The sequence below is a fragment of the Argopecten irradians genome, chromosome 2 (assembly GCF_041381155.1).
Source record: "Argopecten irradians isolate NY chromosome 2, Ai_NY, whole genome shotgun sequence".
NCBI lineage: Eukaryota > Metazoa > Mollusca > Bivalvia > Pectinida > Pectinidae > Argopecten > Argopecten irradians.
This window is the reverse complement of record NC_091135.1, coordinates 68,822,807-68,842,024: the sequence shown is the minus strand read 5'-3', so window position 1 is coordinate 68,842,024 and position 19,218 is coordinate 68,822,807. Positions and strand designations below refer to the sequence as shown.

The 19,218-nt window shown below is 43.0% G+C and overlaps 2 protein-coding genes across 2 annotated transcripts; both read right to left on the bottom strand.

Annotated features, from left to right (window-relative positions):
* Positions 1 to 3,557: 3,557 nt before the first annotated feature.
* Positions 3,558 to 10,636, bottom strand: LOC138316322 (uncharacterized). Its single transcript, XM_069257989.1, has 2 exons — positions 10,542 to 10,636; positions 3,558 to 4,439 (listed from the first exon to the last, which is right to left on the bottom strand). The coding sequence occupies exon 2, from the start codon at positions 4,436 to 4,438 to the stop codon at positions 3,620 to 3,622; it is 819 nt and encodes a 272-aa protein (XP_069114090.1). The 5' UTR covers position 4,439; positions 10,542 to 10,636; the 3' UTR covers positions 3,558 to 3,619.
* A 231-nt stretch (positions 10,637 to 10,867) lies between these two features.
* Positions 10,868 to 18,090, bottom strand: LOC138316321 (uncharacterized). Its single transcript, XM_069257988.1, has 2 exons — positions 17,853 to 18,090; positions 10,868 to 11,749 (listed from the first exon to the last, which is right to left on the bottom strand). Exon 2 carries the CDS (start codon positions 11,746 to 11,748, stop codon positions 10,930 to 10,932), a length of 819 nt encoding a protein of 272 aa, XP_069114089.1. The 5' UTR covers position 11,749; positions 17,853 to 18,090; the 3' UTR covers positions 10,868 to 10,929.
* Positions 18,091 to 19,218: the final 1,128 nt, after the last annotated feature.

Genomic DNA, 19,218 nt, shown 5'->3' with positions numbered 1-19,218 from the left:
AATTTACACATTACCGTAAAATGTTGTGTGTATCAAATATTGTTATGTGCGAGCATTATTTTCTTTGTAGATAGAGTCTGATGAGGTCGACCACATATTTTGTTTATGAAAAATTGTTGATATATTCTCTTGGTCTCACAACTCTCGTTTTACTTCGAGATTGTCGCGACGATGTTCGGAAGAGTTCGGAATGATTCGGCATCTTTCGAGCCTATTTTTCACGTGTACACGTTAAAAAGATTTTTTTATTTTTATAATTTAAGATACTTCCAGTGCTGCAACTTTATAAAAAGTGGTAAAATTAGAAAGTTTAAACCTCAGACAGTGTAAAATAGCGTAAAGGAAAGCAGAAATTACGAAAGTAGCTTTAGATGGTTAATGGGTAGCAGTTTATCTTAGATGCCTTAATTTTAGTGGAAACTTGGCTATCTTAAGAAGGTGTCAGATGGGGTTAAAGATTAAAAAAAGGTAGATTGATAAAGGGTGGTGTTTATAAGAATTGGTTATATGGCGAAGTGTTTTATATTACAACCAATGGGTTGTTTTGGGGAGACTGTTGGTTAATATGTAAAATCACCTACAAGTCTGTCCTACTAAAGCAGAGGTTTGTATACAAATCACGTTGGATAGAAATAAAGGAAGAATAGCATCATAATAAAATTTACTGACCTCTTATAAAGTGTTAGGGGGGTCACCACGTGACGGCTCTCCGCCAATCATTTGAGGACATTTCTGTCCAAGGTGCTATAAGAATTCACAGAATGATGTTACTATTGTGAAAACATTATGTTTAATTACAACTGGTACAACAACACCACCTGTTGCTGTATATAACCCAATTTTCACCTGTGTGTTAGTACTGTACAAATCAGTACATGTAGCAACAGTCCACTGACGCGCTGGACAAGTGATTTTTGTTCGACATAGTTGCTTGGACTGTCTTAAAGTTGTATGGTCTATCACTTTCGCTCTTTTTGTCATAGTAAAAACTGTATAAGTGTTATACACATTTTTCTCCGTCTGTCCGAGGTTTAAACTTTCTACTTTTACCACTTTTTATTAAGTTGCAGCACTTGAAGTATTTTAATTATAGAAGTGAAAAAAATTTTTTAACGTGTACACGTGAAAAATAGGCTCGAAAGATGCCGAATCATTCCGAACTCTTTCGAACATCGTCGCGACAATCTCGAAGTAACACGAGAGTTGTGAAACCATGAGAGATGTCAACAATTTTCGTAAACAAAAGACGTGGTCGACCTCAGCAGACTCAATTTACAAAGAAAAATTAATTCTCGCACATTACAATTTTTAATACACACAATATTGAATTATGGCAATGTGTGAATTAGATGTTTCAAATACTCGCTCTGTGGACATAAACCAGCACGATTTGCTCATATTAGCCAGAAGGAAAACGTAAACAAACACATGTGCGCTTACGCTAGTTACCTGGATCACCACGTGCAGGACGTGTGGACGTCAGTCACGTGATACGATTCGGAATTCCGACAAAACCCGAAGGTACTGAATATGGCGGAGATTGAAGACGTTTTATTCAAAACCAGGAATATATGATCCCTAGATTTAGGCTCTTTTATAGACTGACATATGGTTTTGGGGAGCTAAATCATCAAGGTACATATTCAAATGTCGAATGTTAAAACGACATATCGTTACAGTGAAAATTACAAGAAATACAATTTTAATTACTTCGACTCAGAAAATGTCGACTTATTTCATATCAACAAATTCTTTTATTACACACAAAAGCACATATCAACGTATTATAAAACATGGTAAGCCTATATAAATCTTCTCCGTAGTTGTGCAAATACATATATCAACTAAATAAATTATTTTTATTAGTTTTAGTTGACTCATAAGTGGTTAGATAAATATTATTATAAAGGAGAAAATATCAGACCGAAATATATGTTCGATGAAGGTTAAGGCGTACATAATGTATATTCAGTATTGTTCGATGTGTCAGAATCATAACTCAGAGTCAACTTCGCTATTGAAATTTTAATATTTTCACAGCTGATATGATGGCCTGTTTTATCCACAAGTCAGAGTCAGCTCCCAATCCGCTTCTGTGAAAAACAGTACATTGAATGCTTAGATCAGGTTAAAAGTTTTGTATTACTACGTTTGTTTATATGTGAAATTGACACTCATTGAATCCTACCTATTCCATTTTACAGCACACGTACGCAGACGATATTCCCGTCTTCTCGTTATTTGTGATACCCGGTCACGTGGACAAAACAATCCAACACAGTTTGTCGATCAACTTTTCGGCGGTACCATATGTATATTAATCCTTATCGATATGACATTTCGGGTGTGTTCCACATCTTAAAGTTTTCCATATTTCAAATATAACGATAAATTTCTGTATTAATAGACAATGTCGACATTCTGTATTTTTTGTTTATGACTACATTATGATATTGTGGTAATTGTGATATTACCTTAAAGCTGAAAATGCAAGTTAAAAAACATGCATTTGAAAAAAACACATTGAAATATGTGACGTTTCTAAATGGGTTCGTCACTTATAGTGAATGATCTTGGTTAGTGACTAGTCTACAGAAGCAAATATATACAGATATGACTACTATTTGGTAGCGTAAAACATTGCATAAATTCCGAGCGATTAACAATATCATATATAAGTATATATACAGTGGTCTGCCTGACCATCGACACCTGGTCTTAAAGATTGGGTATACAACAAACAATCTATATTCACCGACTATATCCTATAGTCGTCAACCACCCCGTGGTCACTGACCGTGTCACTGACTACCGTGTAGTCGTTAACCACCCTGTGGTTACTGGCCTAGTCGCCGACTATCGCTAGCCGATGACTCTCGACAACAGTGTTGTCGCTGACTACCTTGTAGTCGCTGACTACCTATGTAGTCGCTAACCACCTTGTGGTTATATGCCTATAGTCACTGTCCTGTGACTCCCGACAACTACGTTGTCGCCGACTACCTTGTAGTCGCTAACCACCTTGTGGTTATATAGTATAGTCACTGTCCTGTGACTCCCGACAACTACGTTGTCGCCGACTACCTTGTAGTCGCTGACTACCTATGTAGTCGCTAACCACGCTGTGGTTGTTACTACCGACTATACTATGTATGCGTAGTCATTGACCTATCACAGGTCACGAGCCGCTGCCAAACACTCTATCAAGGGGAATACTGTTATAGCATATACCTGATATTCTCCGATCTTCTCAGCTTGAGTGTTGATTTCAGACTGACATTCGTCTGCGAGCGCGGGCTTTTATACCCTCGGATTTTGTCAATCCGGGTCTCGCAAACGCTTTACTCGCTAGCGTAAACTTGACTAGCCAAGCGTGTAATACACCGAGACAACAAACAGGAAACCCGGACGCACACATGTTGTAAACAAATATGCGGCGATGCCTGATCGGTATGTGTTAATTATTATTCATTACATTACCCACGCCTTCGAGGTTGAAGCTTCCACGCTTCTTAATCATCAAAACTGAATTACAAGAATCATAGAAAACACACAAGTAATGAACCATCAATAACTTTTAATATAAAGTAAAATGAATGTTTTTCTCCCCTATATGAGTCTATTCACGGCTATCACCAAATGCCTTGAAGTAGAAGAATGTCTCATCTACGGTAGTTTGCTTTACACGTTTATCAGCCTCATGATAGCGATAAGTTGTAGTGACAGTTCTCTTAGTGGTGTTTAAAGCCGTGTCCGTCTGGACACCTACACTGACAAAACGACGGGTCACTGTTTGAGTGTGTCGTTTGATAGGTTGTTCAAGAGTTACAGGTTTGGGGATAACATTGCGTAGATCTGTTGCGCGTAACTTCTTGCTCGTTGCAACGTTTTGCTCCATGGCCGCTCTTTTCTGGTTAAAAGGCAACGTAGGTTTAGTGGACTTCCGAATGACTCTTCCAAGCAACGAATCATCATCAGGTTCCTGATCATTGCATGTTCCTTCTGCCGAGGTAGATGCTCCTTCCTCAGGTTGGAACACATGATCACTAGATTCCATTTCTGATTCCTCTGACAGTAATGGCCCCGGATCCTGTGTTTGCCAGTCTTCTGGTGATGAGACATCATGATCGCTATCCGAGTCACTATCATTACTGCTGCTGATGCTTAAGGCTACGTCGCCTTTCCCGTCAGGCTGGCTGGACACTTGTCCTACTTCAGGCTGACTATTCTTGTCTTCTGATTTCTGGTGCCTTTTCTCATGGCGGGTTAGGTATATTTGCTTTGACGTTGTAAAATTGCAGTGGCTGCAGGAGAAGGGATTCTTTTCCGCATTTTTCAAACCACAAAGCACCAGGTGCTCCTTAAGCTCATCAGTTCCAGCTGTCCGGAATTTACACATTGGGCAGGCCTTCATTGGAGTTGTTTTAGTGTTTACCATCCTGAAAGTACAGAACACTTTGATTAGAGGGAATATATATCAGTAATATCACATATTACTTTTGGCAATAATTTATTCATATTATTCTGGAAATTGTATAACATTTTAGAACAGAATATAATCAGAGTGTTTGGCAGGTGCTTTCCTATGCCTACGACCTTGTCGTGGTACTGTCTTTGTACCCTTCAGACATTCATCCTCACACTTCAACTCTGTCTCACATTCAGGTATAAGGGTAGAGGAACTCTCCTCAAATGAACTGTTCACATTCTCTCCAATTAGGTCTTGCTTGCTCTCGAAGCAACTCTCATTCACCTGTGTCTGCTGCTCTTTTACTTTTGCAAAATCTTCAGCCTTTTCATTTCGTAACCGCTGGGTTTTCTTTGGTTTCATGCGGTCCACATGAATGACTTGCATCTTTCCCTTGCGTCCACAACGTACGCGATAAGTCACGTCAGTGAGTTTGGCTATCACTCGGAATGGACCTTTCCAGCGGCAAGCAAGCTTCGGGCTTTGCCCTGGCTTGACATTAGGGAAAAAGACAAAGACATCATCACCAGCTTTAAACTGTTGCCATGAAAGTTTCTGGTCATGTAGCTTTTTCTGTCGCAACATCTGGCCTTTGACATTTCCTCGGACCAACTGATGTGCATCTTCCATCTTCTCCTGTAGTTCCCAGGCCCACGTGTTCTGTGGCAAGGCTTTCAAGTTCCGTGGCATGGAGTATTGTAGATCAAGTGGAGTAGATGTCTCTCTTCCAAGCATCATAAAATTTGGTGAATGGGAGGTAGTCTCATGTTCGGTTGACCGATATGCCATCATGACATAAGGTAAGTGTCTATCCCAGTCAGTGTGTCGTTCATTCACAAAGGCCCTTAACATTGTGACCAATGTCTTATTGAATCTCTCGACCATACCGTCCGACTGAGGGTGGTAGGGAGTGGTACGGGTCTTTTCAATCTGCAATATGTGACACATTTCCTGAAATAAAGCACTCTCGAACTGAGATCCCTGATCTGAATGGATTATGCTTGGGACTCCGAATCGACAAACAACTTCTTCCACTAGTATGCGTGCTACGGTCTCAGCGCTCATATCTCGCATAGGGAAACTCTCTGTCCACTTAGTGTAATAGTCTGAGATGACCAAGATGTGCCTGTTGCCATCATCAGTCTCAGGTAGCTCGCACAGAATGTCCATGGCTATACGCTCCATGGGATAGCCAGACTCTGTCACCTGCATAGGTGCTTTCTTCGTCTGTGTCATGTTCTTGCTTTTAGCGCACAGTGTGCAACCTGTGACATATCGTTTGACATCATCTTGCATTCCAGGCCAGTAAAACTGTTGGCGGATCTTTGCAAGGGTCTTCCTTATTCCTAGATGAGCAGCTGTTCTGTTGTCATGGGCATGGTTAAGAACTGTGCGACGCTCATCTCTAGGTATGATAACTTGAACCATATTTTTCTCTGTCTTCCTTACCAACAGGTTATCTTGCATGGACAGTGTTTCGAACTGTGACCACAAAGATTTTACTGTTTTGTTTCTGCCACCTATGGACTTGTAACCAGGCTTTTCCTCCTGCCTGACCCAGCCGATAACCAACCCTAGGTCGTCATCATCCTTTTGTTTTTCGCTCAAGGTCTTCTCCTGTATCCCTTTGTTCTCCGACTTACATGGATCTTGACTTTTTATTACGTTGGCTGCACATGACGATGTTATGTTGTCAGCCTTCTGTTCCCAGTCCGGGTCATAGTTACACTGGCGACATGGAATCCTGCTCAAGCCATCTGCATTTTGATGTTGCTTGCCTGGTCGATGGACGATGTGCATATCATAAGAGCTTAAGACTTGCAACCATCTGGCCATTTGCCCCTCTGGGTCTTTGAAATTCAGCAACCACCTAAGTGAACTATGGTCTGTTCTGACAGTGAATTTTCTGCCATACAGGTAATGCCTGAAGTATTTTGTGAAGTTAACAACTGCCAGTAACTCCTTGCGAGTAACACAGTACTTCCTCTCCGCCTTGGTCAATGTACGACCTGCAAATGCTATTGGCCTCTCCACACCATCTACTATCTGTGATAGTGCAGCCCCGATTGCTTCATGACTCGCATCTGTGTCGAGTATGAACTCCTTACTAAAATCGGGATGAGCTAAAGTCTTTGTGCTAGTTAGCTCTTTCTTCAGAGTGTCAAATGCTGTTTGACACTGGGGTGTCCAGTCAAATTTCCGCCCCTTCTCTGTCAGTTTGTGTAGAATTTTTTGCAATTGCAGAAAAGTCCCTGACAAATTTTCTGTAGTAACTACAGAATCCTAAGAATGATCGCAACTGCTTAACGTTGACAGGCACCGGCCACTCTGCCACTTTCTTCACTTTATCAGGGTCAGTGGAGATACCTTCCTCCGAGATCTTGTGGCCTAGGAAAATTACTTCCTTAGCAAACAGACAACATTTGCGTGCTTTAAGCTTTAACCCCGCTTCTTGGAGTCGATTGAATACTTGTCTGAGATTCTCGACCATTTCTTCAAATGTCTTTCCGGTCACAATAACGTCGTCCAGGTATATCAAGCAAGTCTGCCACTGTAAACCTGCTAACACTGTCTCCATCAGTCTCTCGAATGTTGCAGGAGCTGATGCTAGACCAAATGGCATGACCGTAAATTCGTATAGCCCTGTCCTTGTTGCAAAAGCAGTTTTCTGCCGATCTTCAGGTGCCAACTCAACTTGCCAATATCCAGAGTTAAGGTCCAATGTTGAGAACCATGAGCAACCTGACATCTGATCAAGAGCCTCATCGATTCTTGGAAGTGGATACGCATCAGGGATGCTGACAGCATTCAGCTGTCTATAGTCCACACAAAATCGTAAGCTTCCGTCCTTCTTTTTCACTAGGACATTGCCAGAGTTCCAGGGACTGGATGACTTCTGAATAATTCCCCGATCAAGCATGTCTTTGACCTGCCTATCAACCTCAGGACCGAGGTTACCCGGAACTCTTCTGACTGGCTGTTTTATTGGTCTGACGCCCCCTGTATTAATCTTATGTTGGGTTACACCCGTTCTACCCAGATCGTCGTCAGTAACAGCAAAAAGTGCCTGGTTTGCAATCAGCAACTCGAATGCAGCATTGTACTGCTCTTCTGTAAGATTGGGCTTGGACTCATCCAATAATGATTGAATGTCAGCCCTCAGTCCGACTGTCTTCTTAGGCGTTGGGTTGTCGACATCTCCCATTACCTTATCGACAGTGCTGACTTGTGCAATCGTCGTCCCAGGGTAAAACTGTTGACTTTCGTTACACAGATTCATCAATCTTACAGGCACAGTGGTATCATACTGTACAAGTGCCCTGGCGACTAATGCCTTTTCCGTTTTAAGGAAAGTATCGGGCTTCTCAACTAGAAGCAGATTACTGACGGTTTCGCCCTCTGGTAGGCATACCTTTCCCTGAACCACAACCTCGGTGTTGGCGGGGAGTGTCACTTTCTCTACCAAGGAAAGTCGGTAACAACCCATACTGCCCTTATAGGTTGTCGGTATTTCAACACCGTCAAGAGTGAGAACACCTCTTGTGAAATCAAGGGAACCATTTCGGGCCTGCATAGCGTCAAGTCCTAGAATACCATCGGTATTTATCTTGGCAACAATGCCTTCAACACAAATATTCTTTGTGCTGTTAAGTTTCAGAACAAAACTGCCCTTGCCTTTGACCTTTATTTTTTCACCACTGGCTGTTAATACCTCTTGGCGAACTTGACTCAGTCGGGGTTTCGCTGAATCCGGAACTTGATCAAAGACGCGCTCTGATATAATAGTGACTGTCGCCCCCGTATCAACCAAAAGATTTACTTTTGTTCCGTGCAGTTCGGCAGCTATATACATGCCTGCCTCTTGCACTGCAGTTGAGGACCCTATACCAGCTCTCGGCTTCTTCCGTCGCTGTCGACGGCGAGTGTTTACTTGCTGGGCACCAGCCTGTTTCTGATCTTTATTGACATCTTTCTTTTTGTTAGGTTTAGGACAGTTTCTCTTGAAGTGTCCCTCCTCACCACAATTAAAACAGCTTCTGTTTTTGACTGTATTGGTTTTTGTGTTTGGCTTGCTCTTAGTTTTTATCTTTCCAACATCTTTCTCTAATGACTCTAACTTCTTCTGCATATCTTGCAACAGCTTAAGCATCTCTGACTGTTCAGATGGTTCAGCAGTAGTGTTACGGAGATATGACTGGCCTTCTGTTGACTTCTTCTCGCAGCGGTTGTAGGCTTCTAACTCTACTGACAACTGTATAGCCTCAGTCAAATTCTTAGGCCTAGCCTGCTTGATGCGTATGCGCATCTCTGAGTCTGCGAGGGCCTCTATGAACTGCTGCTTGGCCAATGTTTCCTTAACATCACTCGACACAGTACGGTATGTTAAGTTTACAAGCCGCCTGATGGCTTGCCCCAACTCTGGTAGAGTTTCGTTAGCCTTTTGGCGTCTCTCCATTAACTGGACCCTATACAACTCCGTCTGGTTAGGGGGAGCAAACCTTTCTTCTAAGGCTTTGACCAGTGCCCCATAATCCTCCTGCTCAGCAATATCGAGGTCACCTAATATGCCCTGAGCTTGGCCTCGTAGCGACACCGCTAGGTGGAGACCTTTCTCACTAGTGGACCAGCGATTTATTCTCGAGCAAGCCTCGAAATGTGACCTAAAGTCAACCCATGGAGTTGTGCCATCGTACGTTGATGCTTTCACATTAACAGTTTTCTTTCTTTGTTTCCTGGTCGTGTCGCTGACTTCGCCATGCTCATCATCTGATTCATCAACATCATGACCAGTAGTTCTGTATGATTGTTTCTTGCGTGTCGTGACATGGTCAAACTCGTGACTACCTGATATGGGCCCTTTGGTTTGTTCTGATGTCGCCGGTTTTGTTCTTGCCAACAGATTGTAACTGTCAGTTTTCATTTGCAACATCTGTTCTCTGAGATCGCTGATCTCTTTCTCGACCTTTTGGATACTTTCATTTTGTAACCCCAAACTCGTATCAAGGTTCAGTTTCACCACTTTTGGGCGAGTATCCTTCTCCCTAGTCCCCAACCCAGAGTCAGTAACTGAACTTGGGCCATATGGTATATTGGGTATATAGGGTTGTGAGAATGGGGTAGAGAAATCAAAATTCCGCTGACCGGTATTGTCAAAATCAAGGCCATGGTCAGACTCATCACCCAAAAGATCACGGATATTGGCTTCCGCCATGATGATTGAGAACAACAAACAACCACACCGTTTTGTGATTTTATTACAAAAACAATTTACAGTACTGTAATATCAATAAGAATTTCAAAGTGTAGACTGATACAATTATATTACAAAAACGTTGTCAAATAACCAAGATCCACACCGCTGCCACCAAAAACTGTGACGTTTCTAAATGGGTTCGTCACTTATAGTGAATGATCTTGGTTAGTGACTAGTCTACAGAAGCAAATATATACAGATATGACTACTATTTGGTAGCGTAAAACATTGCATAAATTCCGAGCGATTAACAATATCATATATAAGTATATATACAGTGGTCTGCCTGACCATCGACACCTGGTCTTAAAGATTGGGTATACAACAAACAATCTATATTCACCGACTATATCCTATAGTCGTCAACCACCCCGTGGTCACTGACCGTGTCACTGACTACCGTGTAGTCGTTAACCACCCTGTGGTTACTGGCCTAGTCGCCGACTATCGCTAGCCGATGACTCTCGACAACAGTGTTGTCGCTGACTACCTTGTAGTCGCTGACTACCTATGTAGTCGCTAACCACCTTGTGGTTATATGCCTATAGTCACTGTCCTGTGACTCCCGACAACTACGTTGTCGCCGACTACCTTGTAGTCGCTAACCACCTTGTGGTTATATAGTATAGTCACTGTCCTGTGACTCCCGACAACTACGTTGTCGCCGACTACCTTGTAGTCGCTGACTACCTATGTAGTCGCTAACCACGCTGTGGTTGTTACTACCGACTATACTATGTATGCGTAGTCATTGACCTATCACAGGTCACGAGCCGCTGCCAAACACTCTATCAAGGGGAATACTGTTATAGCATATACCTGATATTCTCCGATCTTCTCAGCTTGAGTGTTGATTTCAGACTGACATTCGTCTGCGAGCGCGGGCTTTTATACCCTCGGATTTTGTCAATCCGGGTCTCGCAAACGCTTTACTCGCTAGCGTAAACTTGACTAGCCAAGCGTGTAATACACCGAGACAACAAACAGGAAACCCGGACGCACACATGTTGTAAACAAATATGCGGCGATGCCTGATCGGTATGTGTTAATTATTATTCATTACATTACCCACGCCTTCGAGGTTGAAGCTTCCACGCTTCTTAATCATCAAAACTGAATTACAAGAATCATAGAAAACACACAAGTAATGAACCATCAATAACTTTTAATATAAAGTAAAATGAATGTTTTTCTCCCCTATATGAGTCTATTCACGGCTATCACCAAATGCCTTGAAGTAGAAGAATGTCTCATCTACGGTAGTTTGCTTTACACGTTTATCAGCCTCATGATAGCGATAAGTTGTAGTGACAGTTCTCTTAGTGGTGTTTAAAGCCGTGTCCGTCTGGACACCTACACTGACAAAACGACGGGTCACTGTTTGAGTGTGTCGTTTGATAGGTTGTTCAAGAGTTACAGGTTTGGGGATAACATTGCGTAGATCTGTTGCGCGTAACTTCTTGCTCGTTGCAACGTTTTGCTCCATGGCCGCTCTTTTCTGGTTAAAAGGCAACGTAGGTTTAGTGGACTTCCGAATGACTCTTCCAAGCAACGAATCATCATCAGGTTCCTGATCATTGCATGTTCCTTCTGCCGAGGTAGATGCTCCTTCCTCAGGTTGGAACACATGATCACTAGATTCCATTTCTGATTCCTCTGACAGTAATGGCCCCGGATCCTGTGTTTGCCAGTCTTCTGGTGATGAGACATCATGATCGCTATCCGAGTCACTATCATTACTGCTGCTGATGCTTAAGGCTACGTCGCCTTTCCCGTCAGGCTGGCTGGACACTTGTCCTACTTCAGGCTGACTATTCTTGTCTTCTGATTTCTGGTGCCTTTTCTCATGGCGGGTTAGGTATATTTGCTTTGACGTTGTAAAATTGCAGTGGCTGCAGGAGAAGGGATTCTTTTCCGCATTTTTCAAACCACAAAGCACCAGGTGCTCCTTAAGCTCATCAGTTCCAGCTGTCCGGAATTTACACATTGGGCAGGCCTTCATTGGAGTTGTTTTAGTGTTTACCATCCTGAAAGTACAGAACACTTTGATTAGAGGGAATATATATCAGTAATATCACATATTACTTTTGGCAATAATTTATTCATATTATTCTGGAAATTGTATAACATTTTAGAACAGAATATAATCAGAGTGTTTGGCAGGTGCTTTCCTATGCCTACGACCTTGTCGTGGTACTGTCTTTGTACCCTTCAGACATTCATCCTCACACTTCAACTCTGTCTCACATTCAGGTATAAGGGTAGAGGAACTCTCCTCAAATGAACTGTTCACATTCTCTCCAATTAGGTCTTGCTTGCTCTCGAAGCAACTCTCATTCACCTGTGTCTGCTGCTCTTTTACTTTTGCAAAATCTTCAGCCTTTTCATTTCGTAACCGCTGGGTTTTCTTTGGTTTCATGCGGTCCACATGAATGACTTGCATCTTTCCCTTGCGTCCACAACGTACGCGATAAGTCACGTCAGTGAGTTTGGCTATCACTCGGAATGGACCTTTCCAGCGGCAAGCAAGCTTCGGGCTTTGCCCTGGCTTGACATTAGGGAAAAAGACAAAGACATCATCACCAGCTTTAAACTGTTGCCATGAAAGTTTCTGGTCATGTAGCTTTTTCTGTCGCAACATCTGGCCTTTGACATTTCCTCGGACCAACTGATGTGCATCTTCCATCTTCTCCTGTAGTTCCCAGGCCCACGTGTTCTGTGGCAAGGCTTTCAAGTTCCGTGGCATGGAGTATTGTAGATCAAGTGGAGTAGATGTCTCTCTTCCAAGCATCATAAAATTTGGTGAATGGGAGGTAGTCTCATGTTCGGTTGACCGATATGCCATCATGACATAAGGTAAGTGTCTATCCCAGTCAGTGTGTCGTTCATTCACAAAGGCCCTTAACATTGTGACCAATGTCTTATTGAATCTCTCGACCATACCGTCCGACTGAGGGTGGTAGGGAGTGGTACGGGTCTTTTCAATCTGCAATATGTGACACATTTCCTGAAATAAAGCACTCTCGAACTGAGATCCCTGATCTGAATGGATTATGCTTGGGACTCCGAATCGACAAACAACTTCTTCCACTAGTATGCGTGCTACGGTCTCAGCGCTCATATCTCGCATAGGGAAACTCTCTGTCCACTTAGTGTAATAGTCTGAGATGACCAAGATGTGCCTGTTGCCATCATCAGTCTCAGGTAGCTCGCACAGAATGTCCATGGCTATACGCTCCATGGGATAGCCAGACTCTGTCACCTGCATAGGTGCTTTCTTCGTCTGTGTCATGTTCTTGCTTTTAGCGCACAGTGTGCAACCTGTGACATATCGTTTGACATCATCTTGCATTCCAGGCCAGTAAAACTGTTGGCGGATCTTTGCAAGGGTCTTCCTTATTCCTAGATGAGCAGCTGTTCTGTTGTCATGGGCATGGTTAAGAACTGTGCGACGCTCATCTCTAGGTATGATAACTTGAACCATATTTTTCTCTGTCTTCCTTACCAACAGGTTATCTTGCATGGACAGTGTTTCGAACTGTGACCACAAAGATTTTACTGTTTTGTTTCTGCCACCTATGGACTTGTAACCAGGCTTTTCCTCCTGCCTGACCCAGCCGATAACCAACCCTAGGTCGTCATCATCCTTTTGTTTTTCGCTCAAGGTCTTCTCCTGTATCCCTTTGTTCTCCGACTTACATGGATCTTGACTTTTTATTACGTTGGCTGCACATGACGATGTTATGTTGTCAGCCTTCTGTTCCCAGTCCGGGTCATAGTTACACTGGCGACATGGAATCCTGCTCAAGCCATCTGCATTTTGATGTTGCTTGCCTGGTCGATGGACGATGTGCATATCATAAGAGCTTAAGACTTGCAACCATCTGGCCATTTGCCCCTCTGGGTCTTTGAAATTCAGCAACCACCTAAGTGAACTATGGTCTGTTCTGACAGTGAATTTTCTGCCATACAGGTAATGCCTGAAGTATTTTGTGAAGTTAACAACTGCCAGTAACTCCTTGCGAGTAACACAGTACTTCCTCTCCGCCTTGGTCAATGTACGACCTGCAAATGCTATTGGCCTCTCCACACCATCTACTATCTGTGATAGTGCAGCCCCGATTGCTTCATGACTCGCATCTGTGTCGAGTATGAACTCCTTACTAAAATCGGGATGAGCTAAAGTCTTTGTGCTAGTTAGCTCTTTCTTCAGAGTGTCAAATGCTGTTTGACACTGGGGTGTCCAGTCAAATTTCCGCCCCTTCTCTGTCAGTTTGTGTAGAATTTTTGCAATTGCAGAAAAGTCCCTGACAAATTTTCTGTAGTAACTACAGAATCCTAAGAATGATCGCAACTGCTTAACGTTGACAGGCACCGGCCACTCTGCCACTTTCTTCACTTTATCAGGGTCAGTGGAGATACCTTCCTCCGAGATCTTGTGGCCTAGGAAAATTACTTCCTTAGCAAACAGACAACATTTGCGTGCTTTAAGCTTTAACCCCGCTTCTTGGAGTCGATTGAATACTTGTCTGAGATTCTCGACCATTTCTTCAAATGTCTTTCCGGTCACAATAACGTCGTCCAGGTATATCAAGCAAGTCTGCCACTGTAAACCTGCTAACACTGTCTCCATCAGTCTCTCGAATGTTGCAGGAGCTGATGCTAGACCAAATGGCATGACCGTAAATTCGTATAGCCCTGTCCTTGTTGCAAAAGCAGTTTTCTGCCGATCTTCAGGTGCCAACTCAACTTGCCAATATCCAGAGTTAAGGTCCAATGTTGAGAACCATGAGCAACCTGACATCTGATCAAGAGCCTCATCGATTCTTGGAAGTGGATACGCATCAGGGATGCTGACAGCATTCAGCTGTCTATAGTCCACACAAAATCGTAAGCTTCCGTCCTTCTTTTTCACTAGGACAATGCCAGAGCTCCAGGGACTGGATGACTTCTGAATAATTCCCCGATCAAGCATGTCTTTGACCTGCCTATCAACCTCAGGACCGAGGTTACCCGGAACTCTTCTGACTGGCTGTTTTATTGGTCTGGCGCCCCCTGTATTAATCTTATGTTGGGTTACACCCGTTCTACCCAGATCGTCGTCAGTAACAGCAAAAAGTGCCTGGTTTGCAATCAGCAACTCGAATGCAGCATTGTACTGCTCTTCTGTAAGATTGGGCTTGGACTCATCCAATAATGATTGAATGTCAGCCCTCAGTCCGACTGTCTTCTTAGGCGTTGGGTTGTCGACATATCTTCCATTACCTTATCGACAGTGCTGACTTGTGCAATCGTCGTCCCAGGGTAAAACTGTTGACTTTCGTTACACAGATTCATCAATCTTACAGGCACAGTGGTATCATACTGTACAAGTGCCCTGGCGACTAATGCCTTTTCCGTTTTAAGGAAAGTATCGGGCTTCTCAACTAGAAGCAGATTACTGACGGTTTCGCCCTCTGGTAGGCATACCTTTCCCTGAACCACAACCTCGGTGTTGGCGGGGAGTGTCACTTTCTCTACCAAGGAAAGTCGGTAACAACCCATACTGCCCTTATAGGTTGTCGGTATTTCAACACCGTCAAGAGTGAGAACACCTCTTGTGAAATCAAGGGAACCATTTCGGGCCTGCATAGCGTCAAGTCCTAGAATACCATCGGTATTTATCTTGGCAACAATGCCTTCAACACAAATATTCTTTGTGCTGTTAAGTTTCATAACAAAACTGCCCTTGCCTTTGACCTTTATTTTTTCACCACTGGCTGTTAATACCTCTTGGCGAACTTGACTCAGTCGGGGTTTCGCTGAATCCGGAACTTGATCAAAGACGCGCTCTGATATAATAGTGACTGTCGCCCCCGTATCAACCAAAAGATTTACTTTTGTTCCGTGCAGTTCGGCAGCTATATACATGCCTGCCTCTTGCACTGCAGTTGAGGACCCTATACCAGCTCTCGGCTTCTTCCGTCGCTGTCGACGGCGAGTGTTTACTTGCTGGGCACCAGCCTGTTTCTGATCTTTATTGACATCTTTCTTTTTGTTAGGTTTAGGACAGTTTCTCTTGAAGTGTCCCTCCTCACCACAATTAAAACAGCTTCTGTTTTTGACTGTATTGGTTTTTGTGTTTGGCTTGCTCTTAGTTTTTATCTTTCCAACATCTTTCTCTAATGACTCTAACTTCTTCTGCATATCTTGCAACAGCTTAAGCATCTCTGACTGTTCAGATGGTTCAGCAGTAGTGTTACGGAGATATGACTGGCCTTCTGTTGACTTCTTCTCGCAGCGGTTGTAGGCTTCTAACTCTACTGACAACTGTATAGCCTCAGTCAAATTCTTAGGCCTAGCCTGCTTGATGCGTATGCGCATCTCTGAGTCTGCGAGGGCCTCTATGAACTGCTGCTTGGCCAATGTTTCCTTAACATCACTCGACACAGTACGGTATGTTAAGTTTACAAGCCGCCTGATGGCTTGCCCCAACTCTGGTAGAGTTTCGTTAGCCTTTTGGCGTCTCTCCATTAACTGGACCCTATACAACTCCGTCTGGTTAGGGGGAGCAAACCTTTCTTCTAAGGCTTTGACCAGTGCCCCATAATCCTCCTGCTCAGCAATATCGAGGTCACCTAATATGCCCTGAGCTTGGCCTCGTAGCGACACCGCTAGGTGGAGACCTTTCTCACTAGTGGACCAGCGATTTATTCTCGAGCAAGCCTCGAAATGTGACCTAAAGTCAACCCATGGAGTTGTGCCATCGTACGTTGATGCTTTCACATTAACAGTTTTCTTTCTTTGTTTCCTGGTCGTGTCGCTGACTTCGCCATGCTCATCATCTGATTCATCAACATCATGACCAGTAGTTCTGTATGATTGTTTCTTGCGTGTCGTGACATGGTCAAACTCGTGACTACCTGATATGGGCCCTTTGGTTTGTTCTGATGTCGCCGGTTTTGTTCTTGCCAACAGATTGTAACTGTCAGTTTTCATTTGCAACATCTGTTCTCTGAGATCGCTGATCTCTTTCTCGACCTTTTGGATACTTTCATTTTGTAACCCCAAACTCGTATCAAGGTTCAGTTTCACCACTTTTGGGCGAGTATCCTTCTCCCTAGTCCCCAACCCAGAGTCAGTAACTGAACTTTGGCCATATGGTATATTGGGTATATAGGGTTGTGAGAATGGGGTAGAGAAATCAAAATTCCGCTGACCGGTATTGTCAAAATCAAGGCCATGGTCAGACTCATCACCCAAAAGATCACGGATATTGGCTTCCGCCATGATGATTGAGAACAACAAACAACCACACCGTTTTGTGATTTTATTACAAAAACAATTTACAGTACTGTAATATCAATAAGAATTTCAAAGTGTAGACTGATACAATTATATTACAAAAACGTTGTCAAATAACCAAGATCCACACCGCTGCCACCAAAAACTGTGACGTTTCTAAATGGGTTCGTCACTTATAGTGAATGATCTTGGTTAGTGACTAGTCTACAGAAGCAAATATATACAGATATGACTACTATTTGGTAGCGTAAAACATTGCATAAATTCCGAGCGATTAACAATATCATATATAAGTATATATACAGTGGTCTGCCTGACCATCGACACCTGGTCTTAAAGATTGGGTATACAACAAACAATCTATATTCACCGACTATATCCTATAGTCGTCAACCACCCCGTGGTCACTGACCGTGTCACTGACTACCGTGTAGTCGTTAACCACCCTGTGGTTACTGGCCTAGTCGCCGACTATCGCTAGCCGATGACTCTCGACAACAGTGTTGTCGCTGACTACCTTGTAGTCGCTGACTACCTATGTAGTCGCTAACCACCTTGTGGTTATATGCCTATAGTCACTGTCCTGTGACTCCCGACAACTACGTTGTCGCCGACTACCTTGTAGTCGCTAACCACCTTGTGGTTATATAGTATAGTCACTGTCCTGTGACTCCCGACAACTACGTTGTCGCCGACTACCTTGTAGTCGCTGACTACCTATGTAGTCGCTAACCACGCTGTGGTTGTTACTACCGACTATACTATGTATGCGTAGTCATTGACCTATCACAGGTCACGAGCCGCTGCCAAACACTCTATCAAGGGGAATACTGTTATAGCATATACCTGATATTCTCCGATCTTCTCAGCTTGAGTGTTGATTTCAGACTGACATTCGTCTGCGAGCGCGGGCTTTTATACCCTCGGATTTTGTCAATCCGGGTCTCGCAAACGCTTTACTCGCTAGCGTAAACTTGACTAGCCAAGCGTGTAATACACCGAGACAACAAACAGGAAACCCGGACGCACACATGTTGTAAACAAATATGCGGCGATGCCTGATCGGTATGTGTTAATTATTATTCATTACAAATATTTTTTCGAAAATTATTTTTGAGAATCCCCTTATTATGACAGTGTCGTATCCAAGGAAGTGGCAGTCATTTTCTTTTAGCGCTGCTTAGTAATTATAAACTTCACTGGCCAACCCCCTATATAAAGCACGGGACTTGACACACGTGAGTAAAATAACTCACGAGCATGCGCATGCAACCACTAAATACTTACACTCAGTCCGTCGGATGGGACTTAAAGACTATGTCCCGTGTGAGGATGCCCAGCCTCGCACGATAAAAACCCCTCGTAGTGGAGCAGATAAGTGCAGAAATATGGCCAAATTGTGCACATTAAGATAAAAGTATGAAACTCGGTGGTGTACTAGTAGGTGTGACAACGCCGGCCCAGAGGATAGGTATAGGTATATGTTATACATTAGATATTTTACACAGATAATTAGAAGGGCTTCAAAATTATATAATCTATATACAAAATTTAAATGCTAAGCTCTTCCCTTTGCGCCTGCTCTTGATGGGTTAGGCTTGTTACTGACAGATATATAGGTATAACAGACGACTACTTTCTCTTCATATTTTACTCTTCCTACTTCTTTTCCTGTCTTTTCTTGTACCATGAAACGTTTAGATGACGTTACGTTAAACTAACTCAACTCAACTCAACACACGTGCGTCATTCTAAACATATCTAAACATAAACCGAAATAAACACTGTATTCACCTGACAAGGTTTTCTTGGAGTAATACATGACTGTGTTGTCAGCTTTATCCCAAAATTTGTCCAATATGAGCTCATAAAACACTTAATATACACTAGGTTTTACACGTACATCGACACGTGTGTATCCTTGATATTTGTCGCTCGTACATGGTCAGTTCAGTGCATTGAGTACGATAATATATATACGTGGAGATACGTGGACGGATTATTGTTTGGATTTCTATTCACTTGTGTTGAAATTTTATTTTGACAAACATCTAAATGACAGTTTAGAGGAGTTAACATGTTTTCTTGCTAAAACAAGCCCCATATAGTTTTACAGGTGAGGGCTTTGTCAACCTATTTGTAGGTGAGTACATGACTGAGCGCACGTGTGTCGATTCACGGGCTTTATGTACGTAGGAGTCGGTGAGTCGTC